Source organism: Tupaia chinensis, unplaced genomic scaffold (assembly GCF_000334495.1).
Source record: "Tupaia chinensis unplaced genomic scaffold, TupChi_1.0 Scaffold139833_1, whole genome shotgun sequence".
Lineage (NCBI taxonomy): Eukaryota > Metazoa > Chordata > Mammalia > Scandentia > Tupaiidae > Tupaia > Tupaia belangeri.
This window is the reverse complement of record NW_006199712.1, coordinates 3,749,567-3,769,922: the sequence shown is the minus strand read 5'-3', so window position 1 is coordinate 3,769,922 and position 20,356 is coordinate 3,749,567. Positions and strand designations below refer to the sequence as shown.

The 20,356-nt window shown below is 47.5% G+C and overlaps 1 protein-coding gene across 1 annotated transcript in view; it reads right to left on the bottom strand.

The window, feature by feature from the left end:
* GK5 (glycerol kinase 5) overlaps nucleotides 1-20,356 on the bottom strand; it is a gene marked incomplete at its 5' end in the record, with an annotated part of 62,931 nt that overhangs the window by 6,586 nt on the left and 35,989 nt on the right. Inside the window, 2 exon segments of the mRNA XM_006162323.2 lie at nucleotides 8,455-8,549; nucleotides 16,897-17,001. Of these exon segments, the coding sequence (XP_006162385.2) occupies nucleotides 8,455-8,549; nucleotides 16,897-17,001 (200 nt within the window).

Here is a 20,356-nt window from a genome sequence, read left to right as displayed (position 1 = left end):
CCCACATGGCTGACTGCATGGTTCAAATCCTGGCCCCAGTGGCTTGAACAACACACCGGGTACATATGAATCTGTGCTCCAAATCCCAACAGGGTGGAGAAAGGGAGGGGAGTGGACGGCAGTGTGCCTGCACCCTACTGGGGGGGCTTCTCTCCTCTCCTCACTCTGCTGCTTCTTAGCAAGGGCACATGACCTATGGCAATTAAAAAAAAATAAATTACAGCTGAAAGATTATGTTAGATATTAGGATAATTTTTTAAAAACTGTACTTATGGGACCAGCAGATGGCATAATGGTTACGTCACTGGAATCCCATATAGTCGACTGCAGTTCCAGTCCCAGACCCAGTAGCTGGAAACTCACGCCAGGTACGTGTGTGTGCGTGCTCAGAATTCCGAGAGAAGAATGGAGGAGAAGGGACTGCAGTGTGGCCATTTCCCTTGGGGTGAGGGGATGTGTGATTTCTCTTTCTGTCTCTGTCTCTCCAGCAAGCACACATGCTCTATAGCAAAAATATCTCTTTAAAAACAAAACAAAACAAAAACCTGGATTTATTTCTTCCATGAGTAAGAGAGACAGAAAGAGAGAGAGAGCTAAGATTCTCAATAGGGTCCAGATGCCACAATCCACCCCGGGTTTCAGCCGTGCCCAGACTGTGGGCATACACAGATACACGCAGGCCCGGAGTACTCAGAGTCTCCGGGTGGGAACTGGCAACCTTCCCACGTGGGTCTACCCTGCAGAGCACTGCATTTCACCACTGCCCCACCACCTGGCCCCACAGTAACTTTAAATCGTATTTAAAACAAGACTGAATCACAGTTACTGGCTTTAGCTTGACCTTTGTTTGAGCTCAGACTAAGACGAGGGGCTGAAGACTATGAAAAAAAAGTATTAAATGCCTAGCTTTGTAAAGGTGAACACTGAAAATCTCCCTTCTCCAACTGGGGACCTTTTACACTAAGACTGCTTACTATGCAGAGTAGCTTTTCCAGGATGTGAGTTAAACTTAAACATAATGTAAAAAATGTGCTTTTTGGCTTCATAACTTGGACCGAATACACTATCAGGTGTGAAGACCACACTCCGAGCTTATCAGTCTTCCCATTCCAATCGGAAATCGTCCAGCCTAGCACCTGTCTTTAAAGGAGCCAAAATACCGAGCTGGAAGAGTGTATTTATCAGGCAAAGTGCGCATTCATTTTTGTATCCCCAGCAATGCAAGACAATTCTGGGGCACAAAGATGAAAACCAGGTCCCTGCCACAGCTTGCAGTCCCACGAGGAATGGCTCCAACACAGCGGCACAGTCCTGACGCCGGGGTGCCCGGGCTGCCAGGAAACCAAGGCTCAGAAGCATCTTCTAGGGTTGGGTCTTGACACACACACACACACCCTCTTTTTTTCAAAAATGATTAATTTGGAGCTGGCAGATGGAATGGTGGTTAAGGCCCTGGACTCTTACACGGCAACCACGGTTCAAGTCCCAGACCTGGTGGCCGGTTTTCTCTCCTCTAATTATTAATAATAATAATTAATAAATATTTAAAAAAATTAAAAAAAAGAATGATTGGGGCCAGCAGATGGCATGGTGGCTAAGGGTGCTGGACTCCCACATGGCCAACCGCAGTTTGAGTCCTGAACCTGGTGGCTTGCTCTCTCACTCTCCCCTACCATCACTCTGTCCCTCTGTGGTCAAATTAAAACAAATAAATAACTAAATAGAGTTAAGCAAAATAATTCTTTAAAAAAAGAAAAAGAATTATTTGGGGTCAACAGATGGCATAGCAGCTACATTGCCGGACTTCCACATGGCCAAACACAGTTCAAGTCCTGGACCTGGTGGCTTGAAACTCACACTGGGTACATGTACATGCGTGTCCAGGATCCCAGGAAGAGAAGGGAGAAAAAGGGACTGTGGCGTGGTCACCTCCCCTGGGGGTGATTTCTCACTTTCCCTCTCACTATCTCTGTCTCTCCAGTGAGCACACAAAGGCAAAAACCTGTTAAAAAATAAATAAATAAAATAAAGAAGAAAGAATTATTTAATTTCATTTATCATTATTATTATTATTTTAGTTTGCTATAGGGCACATGCACTCACCAGAGAGAAAAAGAGAAAGTGAGAAAGCAAACCATGAAGTCCAGGACTCGAACCACAGGAAGCCATGTGGGAGTCCAACGCCCCAACCACCACACCACCTGTTGGCCCAATACATCATTTCCTTACCTGCACCAACTCTCTACCACCCCTCTCCTAGGTACTCTCCACTCCCACTCCAAATGCCGGCTGAGCCTCTGCAGGAAAACCTGACTCCAGGAATTAGGTCGGGTCTCCCGCTGTCTGTGTTACGGAACCCTGAAAGTGCCCACCTCATCCTGAATCAGTTTGTAGTCACGTATGTTAGTAGGATTGTTTGCTGAGACTGTGCGGTTCTCACTGTCCTTTGAGCACTGGAAGTAGAACCTTTGACACACGCACAAAGTATTTGGCTTCGTAAGACCACATCTGGCTCTCAGAGAGGAGCAGTTCACATTTGGTGAGCGGATCACCAGAGAATATTTTTCCTAATTATTAAGAGATTCTACACTGCATCTTATCTTTACTATAACTAAGATTTCCTACTACCATGGCTTTTCAATTTTTTTTTGAGAGGTTTCTGCTGTAGGGCGCATGTGCTCACCAGAAAGACAGAGAGAGACAGAGAGATGGAAAGAGAGAAATCACTCCCCAGGGGGGATGAGCATGCTGCAATCCCTTCTCCTCCATTCTCTCGGGATCTTGGGCATGCGCGCACACACGCCCGGCATGAGTTTAAGCCACTGGGTTCGGGACTCGAACCACAGTCGGCTACATGGGGAAAAAAAAAAAAAAAAAGAAGAGAGTTCTTGTATGGAAGTTGAGCGACACAACCATTACGCTAACTGCTGGTCCCTCAAATTTATTAACATCTTCATGAATCTAATCAGTACATCTGGGGGCCAGCTGGTGGCATGAAGGTTAAGGTGTTGGGATTCTCACATGGCCAACTGCGGTTTGAGTTGGACCTGGCGGCTTAAAAATCACACACTGGGTCTGTGTGCCTGTGGAGAAGGGATTACCATGTGCCCTTCCCCCGGGGGCTGATTTCTCGCTTTCTCTCTCTCTGTCTTGCACATGTGCCCTATGCTAAAAAACTTTAAAAAAAAAAAAAAAAGAGTACATCTGATTGATCGTCTACATTGTTGAGTTAACTGTGGATTCAACAAGACAGTGTGTGTAAACAGGACAGCGCTCACCACACAGTGTGTATCCACTAGGTAGCTGCCTCTGTAACTGCAATGTCAACATTCTTCTTACCCAAAGCCGTCCCACCGTTTTCTTCAAGACCCGTTTTGCTGTGCCTTCTTTATTTTTTAAGTTTATTTATTATTATATTTTTAATGTTCCATTGAATCACATATATCTTTACAGTGTCTTACATTTCTTTTTCCAGCGCGACTACCATGCATATTAGTCAAGAAAGACATTACTATCCACATCATCATCAAATAGCTTTTCATCTATTTTTTCCACTCTTCCATCTATTGTAAATTAACTCCACTAACCCATAACCTCTCCCAAGAAGTTGCCTCCACTTATTCTGTGGTTGTAACAAACTTAGCTCTTTGCTGGGCAAATGGCTTCAGGTGCAGCTACTTGGTAGAGGTGTCTGATCTTCCATGTCACAGGAACCATGACGCGGTCCTATCTCTCCCGACCAGTCCACGCCAGCAATTCTAGTGTGAGCAGACCCCTCCTTCCCCAGCTTGCTCAGGTCCACACCAGCATCGTGCTATGTCTCCCTTACCTTCTCCATTCACAAGTTCCAGGAGCTCACAGAAGTAAAGATGGTGACCTCAGGACTTGCTGGCCTCATCCCTGTCTAAGGAACCTGCTTGAATCTGGAGCCCCAGGACTAATGCAGCCATGTTTCATGCTCGTGTCCCAAAGACACCACCAAAACTGTGGGGGGGTGAACACAACTGACCCAACGTGACCACAGCTTGAGAACACAAGGTGGGCTGATCTGATTCCCTCCCCAGGAAACCAGCTCTAGGAAACACAAAGAAAAACACGCGCTCAACGAGGAACTGGAGCCAGAAGGATGCACAAAGGGGCAGAAGACTCTGTGTGTGATGTCTTAGCTCTGAGGAAGCAGGGGATTGGGGCCAGCAGGTAGCATGGTGGTTGAGGGCACTGGACTCCCACAAGGCTGACCAAGGCTCGAGTCCTGGACCTGGCAGCTTTGTTTCTCACTTTTCCCCCTCTCTCTCTTGCTCTATCCCTCTCTGGTCAAATTAAAAGTAAATACATAGGGGCTGGCAGGTGGTGTGGTGGTTAAGGGTGCTAGACTCTCACATGGCCAACCATGGGTTCAAGTCCCAGACCTGGTGGCTTGCTTTCTCTCTCTCACTTTTGTGCTGTCCCTCTCTGGTCAAATGAAAATAAATCAATAGAGTTAAATAAAATTATTTTAAAAAAAGAAAAAAGGCAGGGAGTTTGAGAAAACCAATGACAATAAGGCGGAAGCTAGGAGAAGAAAGAACACCAAGCACAACTGGCGATGCAAGGGGAAAGCTGCCCTGATGGCACAAGACACCCAAAGAGGAGTCCTAAGAACTGCAAAGCAGAGCCTGACCGGCTCCCAGTCAGTCCTCAGGGCTCCGTGCACCCGTGCACCCGGCTTCCCTCATGGCCCAGGCAAGCTTGAGCCTCCCCAGCAAAAGAACCCCCTGTAGGCCAGCCTGACTCCAATCCTCTGCAGACCAGTGGGCTCAGGTCCAACACTCTCACTCCCACAGGTCGCAGTAACCCTCCCGTCCAGTAAATGAGCTCCAACTCCCGCCTCTCACGCCTCCTCTCAGACCCCCAAACCACAGGCCCTGCTGGGCAAGGCTGTGAAGCCACCTCTGGTGCCCAGGCTCCACTCCACCCCTCTGCGTTCCCCCAGTGGCTGTCCGGACTTCCCAGTCCCCTCGACATTGACCCAGCGCCCTTCCTCAGCAGACTCCATCGAGAAACTGAGACTCTCCGGGCCTCACCAGCCTGCCCTCCACTACAGAAGGCTGGAGCAGGACTCTGGAGTTAATGGCCACACAGCCCGGGAAGCTTCCCTCCCTTCCACGCCCGCTCCACGTGCCCCCAGGCTGAGGACACGGGCAGCTCCCCGCCACTCCCTGACGCTGAGTACCAACACCTGCTGTCTGAATGACCCAGGAATATCAGGCCTGCAGTCATCCCACTGCCACCTGTCCTCCTCCTCCAATATATGAGGGGACATGGGAAACTGTGGGGTGGGGCCCAGGTGGCATGGTGGCTAAGCGCACTAGACTCTCACATAGCTGACTGATGTGGTTCATGTCCCGGACCTGGTGGCTTGGTTTCTCACTTCCTCCCTTTCTCCATCTCTCTCTGGCCAAATAATAATAATAATAATAATAATAATAATGATAAAATTAAATAAATATATATTTTTTAAAGTGTGTAGGGTCCAGTAGGTGGTAGAGTGGTTGAGGCACTGAACTCCCACATGGCCAACTGTGGTTTGAGTCCTGGACCCAGCGGCTTAAACATCACATCAGGCACACGTGTGTGCATGCCCCAAATCCCGAGAGGAGAAGGGATTTCAGCATGGTCATCCTATTGGGAAGTGATCTCTCACTTTCCCTCTCTTTGCCTCTTTCTGGAAAGCATAAAATGACTTACAGCAAAAACCTAAAAAAAAAAAAAAAGTCTGTAGAAAAATAAAAGTCCAAGTTCAAGTTCGTTTTGATGCAAAGAATTCTAAAACCCATGCATTTTTAATATAATATGTATTTTCCATAAACTTTCATGCTTTGTCTTTTCAATTACTTTATTTAATTTGACCAGAGAAGGACAGAGTGAGAGAGAGGTTGAGAGAGAGGGAAAGTGAGAAAGCAAGCCGCCAGGTTTGGGACTCGAACCACAGATAGCCATGTGGGGATCCAGCGCCCTTAACCACCGCACCATCTGCCAGACCCTTCCATAAACTTTTAAAGGCCCCTTGTACTGTCAGGTTGTAATCATGACAAGATAAAAACATTTTGTTACGATGAAATTAAAAATCATATCTATGATAGCTTTGTCAAAACATTTTGGGTTGTTTTCTTTTTAATGGCCAGAGAGTGTGTGCACTTGACACAGAAGGAGAGAGAGAGAGAAAGCAATGCCCAATGGAGTGTGGTCACACCACAAGTCTTCTGTCTTTATTCCTTTTACTGTCAGGATTTGGGGCACACACACACGTACCCAGCATGTTCTTTTTTCTTTCCTTAAATAATTATTTATTTAATTTTATCATTATTATTATTATTTTTTAACTTCATCTAGCACACATGCGCTCACCAGAGACTGACAGAGAGAGAGAGAGAGAGAGAGAAAGCCACCAGGTCCAGGACCCAACCGCGGTCAGCCACTGGGGAGTCCAGTGCCTTAACCACACATGCCACCTACTGGCCCCCAATATAATGATCTTCAAAAATAAATGTTGGGAACAGGAGATGGCACAATGGTTACATCGCTGCACTCTCACGTAGTCGACCACAGTTTAAGTCCCGGACATGGCAACTTAAACCCATGCCGTGTGTGTGTGTGTGTGTGTGTGTGTGTGCCCAAAGTCCCGAGAGGAGAATGGAGAACATCCCCCTGGGGGGCGTGATTTCTCTTTTTCTGTATCTCTGTCTCTCTCTGGTGAGCACACATGCACTAGAGCAAAAATCGCTGAAAAAAAAGAAGTTGAGGGGACAGCAAGTGGCGTCATGTTTAAGGCTCTGGATCACCACATGGCCAACCATGGTTTGAGTCCTGGACCCTGTACCTTGAAAATGACAACTAATAAATAAATAAGGAAGTGTTTAAATAATAAATAAAGTTCATTTTATTTATTTCTTTAATATAAGAGACAGACAGACAACTACTCTTGACAGGCTCTCACCACAATCCTTCCCCCAGCCTCCTAGCCAGCAAGGTCTATGCCCACACGCAGGCGTGCCTGGGCTAACCCACACTGCTGCACGGCTCTGCAGTGGGCACACTGCCGGTGCCAGAGTGCCTGGACCTACACTTCTCGTAGAGGTTCTTATCTCAGGGCATGTGCGCTCACTGGAGAGAGAGACAGAGACAGAGAAAAAGCAAGAAATCACTCCACGGGGGGATGGCCACACCACAATCCCTTATCCTCCATTCTCCTGAGATCCTGGGCACAAACACACACACAGCATGAGTTTCAAGCCACCAGGTCCAGGACTCAAACCGCGGTTTGCCACACGCAAGTCCAGTGACATAACTGCTAGGCCATCTCAGGTAACCAAAATCCTACCACAACAATTTTTCTTTTAAAGAATTATTTTATTTAACTTTATTTATTTATCCATTTAGTTAAATTTGACCAGAAAGGGACAGAGTGAGAGAGAAAAGGAAAGTGAGAAAGCAAGTCACCAGGTCTGGGACTCAAACCATAGTCAGCCACGTGGGAATCTTGTATCCTTAACCACCACACCCGTGCCAACTCCTACCATAACAATTTTTAAAAAGGAGGCCAGCCCCATAGTGTGGTAGTTAAGCCCTGTACACAGGGTGCTGGAGCCCACATCCCTGATCGTGGTTTAAATCCCAACCCTGGCACCCAGAAAATCATGCTGGGTGCATGTGTGCATGTCCACAATCCTGGTGAGATGGAGGAGATGGAGGAAAAAGGACTGGGGTGTGACAATGCCCCTCTGGAGGGCTCTATCTCTCACCCACCACGCACCCTCTGGCAACTAGCAGAAAAAAAAAAAAAAAAAAGAAAAGAATTTTTACTTTTTAAATAATTAATGAATGGGGCCAGCAGGGGGCTGGTGGTTAGGGCGCTGGACTCCCACATGGCCAACCGTAGTTCAAGTTCCAGACCTGGTGACTTGAAAATCGGGCCAGGCATTCTTACATGCATGTCCAAAATGCCAAGAGGAGAATGGAGGAGAAGGGATGATGGCACAGGCATCCCCTGGGAGGAGATTTATCACGGTCTCTCTTTCTCTGGCAACGCACGCACCTTATAGCAAAAATGTAAAAAACAAAAAATACTGATTCACTGATATATTTTCCCCTGCTGGAAAAATATAGTTATTTTTGGTCATGCTACAGTAATCCTAGGTCTTATGTAAAAGTTCTTTGATAAGAACTTTTGGAATCTGCCAACATCTAGACCCCACAGGGAAGGCGTTCTAAGCAGAAGCAGCTGGACTCTGTGACGGCCAGACCAGCAGGGCCACACTCGGGGCCAGGCTGTTCCCCGGGGAGGTCCCACGAGGTCCGAGCCGCCCACCTCAGTCCTGCTGGGGTCAAACTGCTGCAATGATGTAGGGACCTCACTTTGGGTGAGGCAGGAGGAGAAAATGTTTGTAATCGCCACGAACTTAATTAAAAAAATACCTGTAATCCACTAAAAGATGGAACGAAATAAACTCCTTCAGAGTCTTCTAAACTCTCAGCCATCTTCTCCGTCTCAGCAGCTTCTGTGAAAAGATCTGCAAAAACAAACAAAATGAAGGGGCCAGGGAGGGACAGAGAGAATTTGGCTCCAGGACCGATATGTACCTGCACCCACGTTTCCTCTGACTGTCACACGAGGCTGCTCAGAGGCCACCCATCCTCGCCCCGGGGACCTCTCACACGGCGTGTTCTATGAGCACGTGGATGGGACAAGGAGGACAGAAGGCCCTCGGGCAGGCTCTGTATGCTGCAGCCTTACTTTTTCTTTGAAGATATTTGGACTGAGGACCAGCAGGTGGTGTAATGGTTATGTCGCTGGACTCCCACGTAGTTGACCGTGGTTCAAGTCCTAGACCCAGTGGCTTATAGTCACGCCGGGTGCGTGTGCGTGCGTACCTAATATCCCGAGAGGAGAATGGAGGAGAAGGGATCGTGGTGTGGCCATCCCTCCTGGGGGGTGATTTCTCGCTTTCTGTCTCTCTGTCTCTCTCTGTCTTTCTGGCAAGAGCACGCTCCCTATAGCAAAAACCTCTCCCCCCCCAAAAAAAAAAAAATACAAGTACCGGGCGTGCTGGTGTATGCCTGCAGTCCCAGCTGCCCAGGAGGCTGAGGCAGGAGGGCCCTAACATAGCAAGACCCTGTCTTTAAAAAAGGAATTTTAAAAAGGAAGAAAGAAAACGCTGGTTAAAAAAAAATCAGCCTATGGTCAAGGGTGCTGGATCCCACATGGCTGACTATGTGATATGAATCCCAGCCCCAGTGAGCTAAAAAACACACTGGGCGCATGTGCACACGTGCCCAAATCCATCCAGGATGGAGAAATGGCGGAGAAGGAACCACGCCCCGTCAGGGTTTGCTTTCTCCCTTTCTCTCTGTCTCTCTGTCTCTCTCGGGTGAGCACAGATACTCACTGGCAAGTAAAAAAAAAAAAAGGTCATGTCCAAGTATCTGAATTTTAAAATCAAGACAAGATGTGGAAAGTTTCCGGTACCAAATGGAAATCAACACAAGATGGAGCTTTTTCACATTCTTCACCGTTTGTCCCATCCCTTGCTCGAAGCACTGCCCTAACCTTCCACTTGAACCTCGGAGTGAGCACACCCACTACCCCCGCCCCAGTGCGACTGGAGAATCCCGGACGGAATGCACCAGAACGCTCAGGGCGGAGCGAGCAGCAGACGGGAGGACTCCACATGCCAGCAAACTGGCGGGGAGTTTCCTGTTTTCTGTGTCCTCTGGTATCTTCTGGCCTAGACTCAGGGACAGCCTGAAACTTGAAACCCGGATCCGTACCCCGGGTACAAACAAGAGGAGCTTCCAGAGAAGCTCAGCCTTTCTGGTCTGGGAAGCAGGAGTCAGGGGTCTCTGCAGGACGGAGCAGGCAAATTCCCACTGTTGGTTCCTGGGACTTTGTCATCCTCGCAGGCCCCAGCTCCCAGGCAACCCCATGGCAGTATAATGGCAGCCAGCAGCACAGACACCCAGACCTGCAAACCAGGAGTCCTGGTGTGAGGCCAGGAGGGAGCACAGAGATAACACGACGGACCCACAGCCAAAAGGTCCTGGGTTTGCGCCCGGGACTGCCTGAGCACACCAGGCACGTGTGTGCTCATGATCCAGGCCAGCCGAAGTGGGCTTCTCCCTCTCTCACGTTCATAGAATAAAAAAAAAAAAAAAAAAAAAAGAGGGGCCAGCAGGTAGCCTGGCGGTTAAGGGCACTGGACTCTCACATTGCCAACTGCATATCGAGTCCTGGACATGGCAGCTTGCTTTCTCACTTTCCCTTTCTCTCTCTCTCTGTCATTTTCTGGTCAAATTAAAAATACTAACAAATAAAAAATTTTTTAAAAAGGTAAAAAGAATCCTTTCCACCCAAACCTCCCCCAACTGACTGTCTAGGGCGGCCTAGACGCACACAATCCTGTGGCCGCAGTGACAACAGAAACAGCATGAGAGACACCAGAAACTCATTCAGGAAACCCCTTTTCTCTCCCCACCACCTTCTCTGCACCCTCTGGGCACTTGGCAGGGGATAGAAGTGGCCGCAGAAGGGGTCAGGGGAGAGACCAGCAGTTGGCCTAATGGCTATGTTGCTAGACTCCCACGTAGTCGACCACAGTTTGAGTCCTAGGCCCGGTGGCTTAAACTTATGCCGGGCGCGTGTGCGTGCCCAAGATCCCAAGAGGAGAATGGAGGAGAAAGGACTGTGGCATGGCCATCGCCCCTGGGGGGTGATTTCTCGTTTTCTGTCTCTCTGACTGTCTCTGTCTTTCTGGAGAGCGCACACACCCTATAGCAAAAAAGTCTCCAATAACTAAGTAAGTGGTCAGTGGAGGGGCTAAAGCACCGGGGTTCTGCCCAGAACCGTGCAGCACCGAGACCAGGGAGTCAGAAAAACGACCTCTCGAAGATCTTTATGAACTCCTTCTAGCACCCCAGGCTTCACGTGTCAAGACAGTGCCCCCAACCACAAGCCCAGGGAAGGCTTTGAGGACTGATGTCTACGGGGTCACCACCCCGACTGGCCACCAGGTGGCACAATGAGGTGCAGCGAGCAACAGCCCGGCCTGGAAACAGAACTGACAGGAACCCCACAGAAGGTGGTTTGGAACCTGTGACCTGTCCGCGGCTGGCCGACTTGGCACGCTTTAAATCAGGCGGTGGGGACTGTCAGGTGCTGAGGGGCAGAGCTGTGCAAACCGTCAGCACTTGGCTTTCTCCAGGCATGTGCCCATCAGGCCTTGCCCCTGGGCTTGGGCGGAGCAGTTCGGAAAACTCGCAGCGACTCCTGTTTAGCAGGCCCAGGGGTGGCCAGGCCGGCTCGCTCTTCTCCACGTGTGGGCTGCATTTTCTCCCAGTTCAGGAGGTGCACCCTGAGAGAGCAACAGGGTGGGTCCCTGCCAGTTGCTAGTATTTTCACCAACAACGAGACAGCCTGGGTCCGCACAGCTTGCCGGAGACGTCGTGGTCCCCAGCCGGGGTCTGCACAGCCTGAGACGTCGTGGTCCCGGGCCTGGGTCCTCACAGCCTGCCCGAGATGTCGTGGTCCCTGGCTGGGGTCTGCACAGCCTGAGACATCGTGGTCCCGGGCCTGGGTCCTCACAGCCTGCCCGAGATGTCGTGGTCCCCGGCCGGGGTCTGCACGGCCTGCCCCAGATGTCGTGGTCCTGCCTGCCTGGGTTCCACTCAGCCCCAGCAGCAGGACACACTCCCACTGTCACCTCGGCAGAAGCAGAGAGGGCGCCAGGGCCAGAGCTGAGACTGCAGCCTCCTCTGCACCCTGGGCCCTCCCAGACGCCTAGCTCTCACCCACGTAGAACCTGCTCATCCGTGAGATGTTTATCTCGTCTCTAATGAGAGAAACCGCACCCTCTCGGGAAGGTAACACAGAGAAGGGGCCCATTTCCTTGCTCTGAGTAAACAAGTCCCGGGTAGTTTGAAATAAACAAATCCCCATGGACCTCTTATGGGGACTGCTAGGAGCAGGCAGATGTGACAGGTAGCAATTAAAAAACGACACTGCGAAGGAAAAGCTGTCCCCTGACCCTTGTTACTGGAGAACAGCAGAGGTGGAACTGCCTGAACTGCAGGAAGAACTAGGGCACTCTTTCAGCCCTTAAATAGCTCAGCCGGCTCCCTGCCTGGGGCTTCCCCTGGTGCTGCTCTCGGCTGAGACCACCCCTCCGCTCACTGCCTCCCCACTGCCGGTTCCTCTTGTTCTTGTTCCTTCAGGGTCGAGCTGAAACACCGCTTCTTTAAAGAAGCCTTCTGATTCTCCATAGAAAAAGTCCTCCCTTTAGAAAGCAATCACTGAGGGGCAGCAGATGACATGGCGGTGAAGGGCATTGGACTCCCACATGGGCGACCATGGTTTGAATCCTGGACCTGGTGGTTTGCTTTCTCACTTTCTCTTTCTCTCTCTCTCTCTTTCTCTGTCCCTCTCTGGTCAAATTAAAATAAATAAAGTTAAATAAAATAATTCTTTAATGAAAAAAAGGAGAAGACAGCAATCATCGATCCTACTACTGCTTTTCCTTCCTGGCACCTAACACTGACTTTTAAAAAAATTATTCTTTTAGCAGGCTGGCTCTGTGGCCTAGTGGTTAAGAAAGCCAGATTATACATAACCAATAGCAAGGTTCAAATCCAGGCCCCAGCAGCTTGATAAATACTCTGCGTGTTGTGGATGCATACCCCAAACCCTGATGGGATGGGGAACTGGAGACTGAAGTGTGACCACACTCCACTGGGAAGCTTTCTCCCTCCCCCTCTCCCTCCATCTCTCCTTCACTGGCAAGTGCATGCACCCTCTGGCAATGTTTCTTTTAATTGTTCATTTAATGTACGTCTTTCCTGATAGATTCTACCCTCTAAGAGGGCAAAGACTGTCACAGTGTCACCAGCACACACATCCCAGACAGGTACTGAGCACTCAGCTACTTGCTAGTTGAACAAGAGCTGGGAGATGAAAACCTGTGTAAGACTGAGGCAGTACAACAGGACAAAGAGCAAGGGGGAGCAGAAATGGGCCAAATCAAAAAGAAAAGGGATGGTCATGGGGAAACCCAAATGGGCCAGTTAACGAAGGAGTCTGCAGTGGAAAACATGAGAGAAAAGTGGAATGAAGAACTTTGTTGTTTTTGTTTTCATACCCAGAGAGTGCATGGACTCACCAGAGACAGAGAGGGAAAGGAAAAACCCTCAATAGGGCATGGTCATGCTGCAATCCCTTCTCCTCCATTTCTCCATCCTGTTGTGACTTGGAGCATGCACGCACACGAGTACGCACACGCGCGTGCACGCACACACACACACACACACACAAACACACACACCTAGAATGCTTTTCAGTTTACTGAGCTGGGATCGGAACACAGTAAGCTGTGAGGGATCCCAACCAGAGAGAGAAACGGAGGAGAGGGGATTGCAGGGGGACCACGCCCCACTGGGAGGTGAGTGCCCCCTTCCTCTCCCCCTGTCTCCCCGTTTCTCTCTGGTGAGAGCATGTGTCCTCTGACAAACAGACAAACCTGGAAACATCACGATGAGACAGTTTCAGGCAGCTGTCTTTCCATCTGAGCCTGAGTGCTCAGTCAGTAGGAGGAGGGAAGGGGCTACCACGCTGGTGAACAAGCCGGCCTCGCACGCCTGCCACACAGGCTCAGAGCCAGCAGCGTCCACTCATGTTCAAGGACGCGACAGACAGGGCCACTCGGGCTCTTATCTACCCTGCGTCTGGTGATACAACCAAGTTTCTGTCTTTTAAAAAAATACCTATTTAAGCGGATTCTCAGAAAGGGATATATTCACGTAAATGGTGGCTTTTTGTGTGAATTTAAGACACATACGTATCAGTAATACTTAGTGTGGCCACTGATTGAGACTTTGTATCTGTTGAGGTGTGTGACGGTGTCTTTCCCTGGACTAATATGCAGTGTATTCATGCTGGGAAAATACATGTCGCATGCTGCAACTCTATATAGTGACCAAATATATTAAAATATATATATATATACACACACACATATGTGTGTAAAATTTAAAAAGAAATTTTGAGGTAAATAATTCAACTCTTGATTTCTCTCTCCCCCAAATTAGACCACTACTCTCATCTTCCTGCCAGAGCCAGGACTGGCCTTCAGGCAGGACGTGTACCTTCTATTGGAGTGCACACGACTTTCTGAGGTTGGAGACATTTAGTCTTATCTCCCAGAAAAGAGATTTCACCATCTAAGAATCACAATAGGTTAAGCCTCAGAGGAAATGATTCCCGTTGATACTGTGCACATGATGTTATATGGAACTCAGGAATGTTTTTTGTTTGTTTTGTTTTTTGGAGAGGTTTTCACTATAGGGCGCGTGCGCTAGCCAGACAGACAGAGAGAGACAGAGAGACAGAAAGCAAGAAATCACCCCCCAGGGGGGATGGCCATGCCGCAATCCCTTCTCCTCCATTCTCCTCTCGGGATCTTGGGCACGCATGCACACATGCCTGGCGTGAGTTTTAAACCACCGGGTCCGGGATGCAAACCACGGTCGGCTACATGGGAGTCCAGCGACATAGCCATTATGCTAACTGCTGGTTCCCAGGAATTTTTTTTTAAATCTGACACACGTGAGATGAACTATTCTGCTTTTTCTTTGCATCTTTTTGGAAGGAGCAAAATTAATGAAAGCTGTAACTAAAAAGAGGAGAAAGCCTGTATTTTTTATTTCTGATCACCTAGAGTTATCCAAAGACACATGTCCAGAATATTAAAAAAAATATATAGACACATTTAAGGAGAAAGAGACTTTCGAGTGATAGTTTTGAAATAAGTATGTTTTGTTAATAAATAATCTCAGGCTCATCATATAGGGTCAAGAGAACGAGGCAGAAAGGTCGAAAGGAAGAAACTGGCTGGCATGTTCCTCCTACAAAGACATCTTTGTCTTTACACAAACCGATTCAGTTACAAAAGAGCAAAGCAGAGAGTCAGAGCCCGCCTAGTAATTTAATCATCGGACAGAACCACTCCTAACACTTGGGCATATCAGAGTTCACATTTCATGCAGGAAATACAGCTCCATAATAAATAGCTAGTCATTACTCCTAACAGTCAAAAAGCAGAAAGAGCCCAATGTCCATCAACTGCCGAACGGATAAATTACGTCTCTCCGTGTAATTAAATATCATTCAGAAATAAAAAGGAACGAGATACTGATAGATGCTACAACATAGGTGATGTTTAAAACGTGACACGGCGTAAAAGAAGCCGGTCACAAAAGACCACCTACAACACGTGAGCCCATTCAGACGAAGGGTCCAAATGGGCAATCCGGAGACAGAGTAGACTGAAAGTGTCCTAGGGCTGGGGTGGGGGAAGGAGCGGGGAGGCACAGGACGCCACTGCTAATCCGTATGGAGTTTCTTTCCGAGAGAACAAAAACGCTTTACTATCAGATTATGGTGACGGATGGACCACTCTGTGAAAATACTAGAAAACACTAAATTATAACTTGAAATACATATAAATTACATCTCAGTAAAGTAGTTCAAGATGAAAGATGTTTCCTTTTATTCTGTCACTCCTCCATCCCTCCTTAATGTATCACAATATTCTGTGTCAACAAGATATGAGGGGCCAGCAGACGGCATAGCGGTTAGGGCGCTGGACTCCCACGTGGCCAACTGTGGTTTGAGTCCCAGACCTGGTGGCTTGAAACTCACACTGGATGCGTGTGCATGCACACCCAAGATCCTGGGAGGAGAACAGAAAAGAAAGGACTACAGTGTGGCCATCACCCCTGTGAAGGTGATTTCTCACTTTCCCTCTCACTGTCTCTGTCTCTCTCTCCAGTGAGCACATATGCCCTAAGACAAAAACCTCTTAAAAAACTAAATAAGATATGCAACTACACTGTTATTTTTAAGTGATTATACAATGATCCACTGGGTGAATATACTGACATTTACTTACTTAATGCTCTATTCAAATTATTAGATAACATTTATTGCCAACTGCTGAGAAACACCCACGTACGTAACCAGGTCTTCGTATGCCTGAACGATTACCTTCATAGAAAACAAAGAACAGAACTGAGGGAACAGGTCTGCACTCTCTAAGATCACACATATAGGGGGCGTAGCAGGTGGCATGGCGGTTAAGGCGCTGGATGCTCCCACATGGCTGACCACGGTTTGAGTCCTGGACCTGGTTGCTTGCTTTCTCATTTTCTCTCTCTCTCTCTCTCTCTGTCTCTCTCTGGTCAAATTAAAAGAAAAGAATGAATAAATTAAAAAAAAAGAAGTCACACATATTGCCAGAAAGGCCGTATAACCAACATTCACCCCGAAAGAAAACAGAACACCTTCCTCTACCTTTCCACCAGCGCTAAGCACTGCCAGGCTTAATGTCCTACAGCAGACTCACAACGGACAATGGTAGATGACAGCATGTTTTGAATGTATAATTTCTTAGACTCTTGAACATAAAAATGGCATTTCATAATAATCATCTGCTTATGCAATAACCTGTTATTTGTCCAAATGTTAGTTCCAGCCTCACACACCACACACTCTAATACCGTATATACCTGAACAGCCTCACACACTACACACTCTAATACCGTATATACCTGAATAGCCTCACACACCACACACTCTAATACAGTATATACCTGAATCTATTACCGTGTGTCCTTATGGTCCCTGATCTTAAGGCCTACCCCAAGAGGAGAAAGCTATCCACATTTTCTTCTAGTACATGCCATTTTACTTTTTTTTTTACACGCCACTTTACATCAAGTTTTTTATCTGAACAATCTGTTGGTTTCACGCAACCCTGGGCACTGTGGGCTTCTTTAGCCCAGCCTGTGAGAGCCATTTACGGGATGACTCACCCAGCTGCTGGGCCCAGTTTATGGCAGTACCGGTGTCTCCAGCGTTGCCTTCGGCTAAGCACACGACTTCTTGCCCAATCTTCCACCCAATTAACGGATAAAAGCCTTGAAAACCAAAAAATGACATAAGTCATATAATAAATACAAAACTCACAGGCCAGCCCATGGCGTTGTGGTTGAAGAGTTGGATCCCACATGGCTAACTACATGTTTTCATGTCCCAGACCCGGTGGCTTTGAGAAACATGCTGGGTGTACATGTGTGTGCGCGCCCAAAACCCCCAGAGGAGACACGGAGAAAGGACTGCGTATGCCACCCCACTGAGGTGCTTTCTCACTCACAACCCAAACCCTGCAAGCACACAGGCCCTTTGACAATTTTTTTTTTTTTTTGGAGAGGTTTTTGCTTTAGGGCGCATGCGCTCACCAGAAAGACAGAGAGACAGAAAGTGAGAAATCACCCCCTAGGGGGGATGGCCACACCGATCCCTTCTCCTCCATTCTCCTCTAGGGATCTTTGGCATGCACACACATGCGCCCGGCGTGAGTTTAAGCCACCAGGTCCAGGACTCGAACCGTGGTCGACTATGTGGAAGTCCAGCAACATAGCCATGACGCTAACCACTGGTCCCTCCTCTGATTTCCTTTTGGGATTTAAGGGCATACACACAGGCTCCCGGCCTGATTTTCAAGATGCTGAGTCTGGAACCCAAACCACACAGTCAGGCATGTGGGATCAGCTGCCTTAGCCAATATGTCACTGGCTGGGGGCTTTTAAAAATATATTTTTTGGGGGGGGTTTTTTGTAGGGGGGCTGGCAGGTGGCATGGTGGTTAAGGACACTGGACTCCCACATGGCCAACTTCGGTTCGAGTCCTGGACCTGGCAATTTGCTTTCTCTCTCTCTCTCTCTCTCTCTCTCTCTCTCTGGTTGTGTCTCTCTCTGGTCAAATTAAAATAAAAAAATAAATAAACTTAATCCTCTCGGGATCTTGGGCACGCATGCACACATGCCTGGCGTGAGTTTTAAACCACCGGGTCCGGGATGCAAACCACGGTCGGCTACATGGGAGTCCAGCGACATAGCCATTATGCTAACTGCTGGTTCCCAGGAATTTTTTTTTAAATCTGACACACGTGAGATGAACTATTCTGCTTTTTCTTTGCATCTTTTTGGAAGGAGCAAAATTAATGAAAGCTGTAACTAAAAAGAGGAGAAAGCCTGTATTTTTTATTTCTGATCACCTAGAGTTATCCAAAGACACATGTCCAGAATATTAAAAAAAATATATAGACACATTTAAGGAGAAAGAGACTTTCGAGTGATAGTTTTGAAATAAGTATGTTTTGTTAATAAATAATCTCAGGCTCATCATATAGGGTCAAGAGAACGAGGCAGAAAGGTCGAAAGGAAGAAACTGGCTGGCATGTTCCTCCTACAAAGACATCTTTGTCTTTACACAAACCGATTCAGTTACAAAAGAGCAAAGCAGAGAGTCAGAGCCCGCCTAGTAATTTAATCATCGGACAGAACCACTCCTAACACTTGGGCATATCAGAGTTCACATTTCATGCAGGAAATACAGCTCCATAATAAATAGCTAGTCATTACTCCTAACAGTCAAAAAGCAGAAAGAGCCCAATGTCCATCAACTGCCGAACGGATAAATTACGTCTCTCCGTGTAATTAAATATCATTCAGAAATAAAAAGGAACGAGATACTGATAGATGCTACAACATAGGTGATGTTTAAAACGTGACACGGCGTAAAAGAAGCCGGTCACAAAAGACCACCTACAACACGTGAGCCCATTCAGACGAAGGGTCCAAATGGGCAATCCGGAGACAGAGTAGACTGAAAGTGTCCTAGGGCTGGGGTGGGGGAAGGAGCGGGGAGGCACAGGACGCCACTGCTAATCCGTATGGAGTTTCTTTCCGAGAGAACAAAAACGCTTTACTATCAGATTATGGTGACGGATGGACCACTCTGTGAAAATACTAGAAAACACTAAATTATAACTTGAAATACATATAAATTACATCTCAGTAAAGTAGTTCAAGATGAAAGATGTTTCCTTTTATTCTGTCACTCCTCCATCCCTCCTTAATGTATCACAATATTCTGTGTCAACAAGATATGAGGGGCCAGCAGACGGCATAGCGGTTAGGGCGCTGGACTCCCACGTGGCCAACTGTGGTTTGAGTCCCAGACCTGGTGGCTTGAAACTCACACTGGATGCGTGTGCATGCACACCCAAGATCCTGGGAGGAGAACAGAAAAGAAAGGACTACAGTGTGGCCATCACCCCTGTGAAGGTGATTTCTCACTTTCCCTCTCACTGTCTCTGTCTCTCTCTCCAGTGAGCACATATGCCCTAAGACAAAAACCTCTTAAAAAACTAAATAAGATATGCAACTACACTGTTATTTTTAAGTGATTATACAATGATCCACTGGGTGAATATACTGACATTTACTTACTTAATGCTCTATTCAAATTATTAGATAACATTTATTGCCAACTGCTGAGAAACACCCACGTACGTAACCAGGTCTTCGTATGCCTGAACGATTACCTTCATAGAAAACAAAGAACAGAACTGAGGGAACAGGTCTGCACTCTCTAAGATCACACATATAGGGGGCCTAGCAGGTGGCATGGCGGTTAAGGCGCTGGATGCTCCCACATGGCTGACCACGGTTTGAGTCCTGGACCTGGTTGCTTGCTTTCTCATTTTCTCTCTCTCTCTCTCTCTCTGTCTCTCTCTGGTCAAATTAAAAGAAAAGAATGAATAAATTAAAAAAAAAGAAGTCACACATATTGCCAGAAAGGCCGTATAACCAACATTCACCCCGAAAGAAAACAGAACACCTTCCTCTACCTTTCCACCAGCGCTAAGCACTGCCAGGCTTAATGTCCTACAGCAGACTCACAACGGACAATGGTAGATGACAGCATGTTTTGAATGTATAATTTCTTAGACTCTTGAACATAAAAATGGCATTTCATAATAATCATCTGCTTATGCAATAACCTGTTATTTGTCCAAATGTTAGTTCCAGCCTCACACACCACACACTCTAATACCGTATATACCTGAACAGCCTCACACACTACACACTCTAATACCGTATATACCTGAATAGCCTCACACACCACACACTCTAATACAGTATATACCTGAATCTATTACCGTGTGTCCTTATGGTCCCTGATCTTAAGGCCTACCCCAAGAGGAGAAAGCTATCCACATTTTCTTCTAGTACATGCCATTTTACTTTTTTTTTTACACGCCACTTTACATCAAGTTTTTTATCTGAACAATCTGTTGGTTTCACGCAACCCTGGGCACTGTGGGCTTCTTTAGCCCAGCCTGTGAGAGCCATTTACGGGATGACTCACCCAGCTGCTGGGCCCAGTTTATGGCAGTAACGGTGTCTCCAGCGTTGCCTTCGGCTA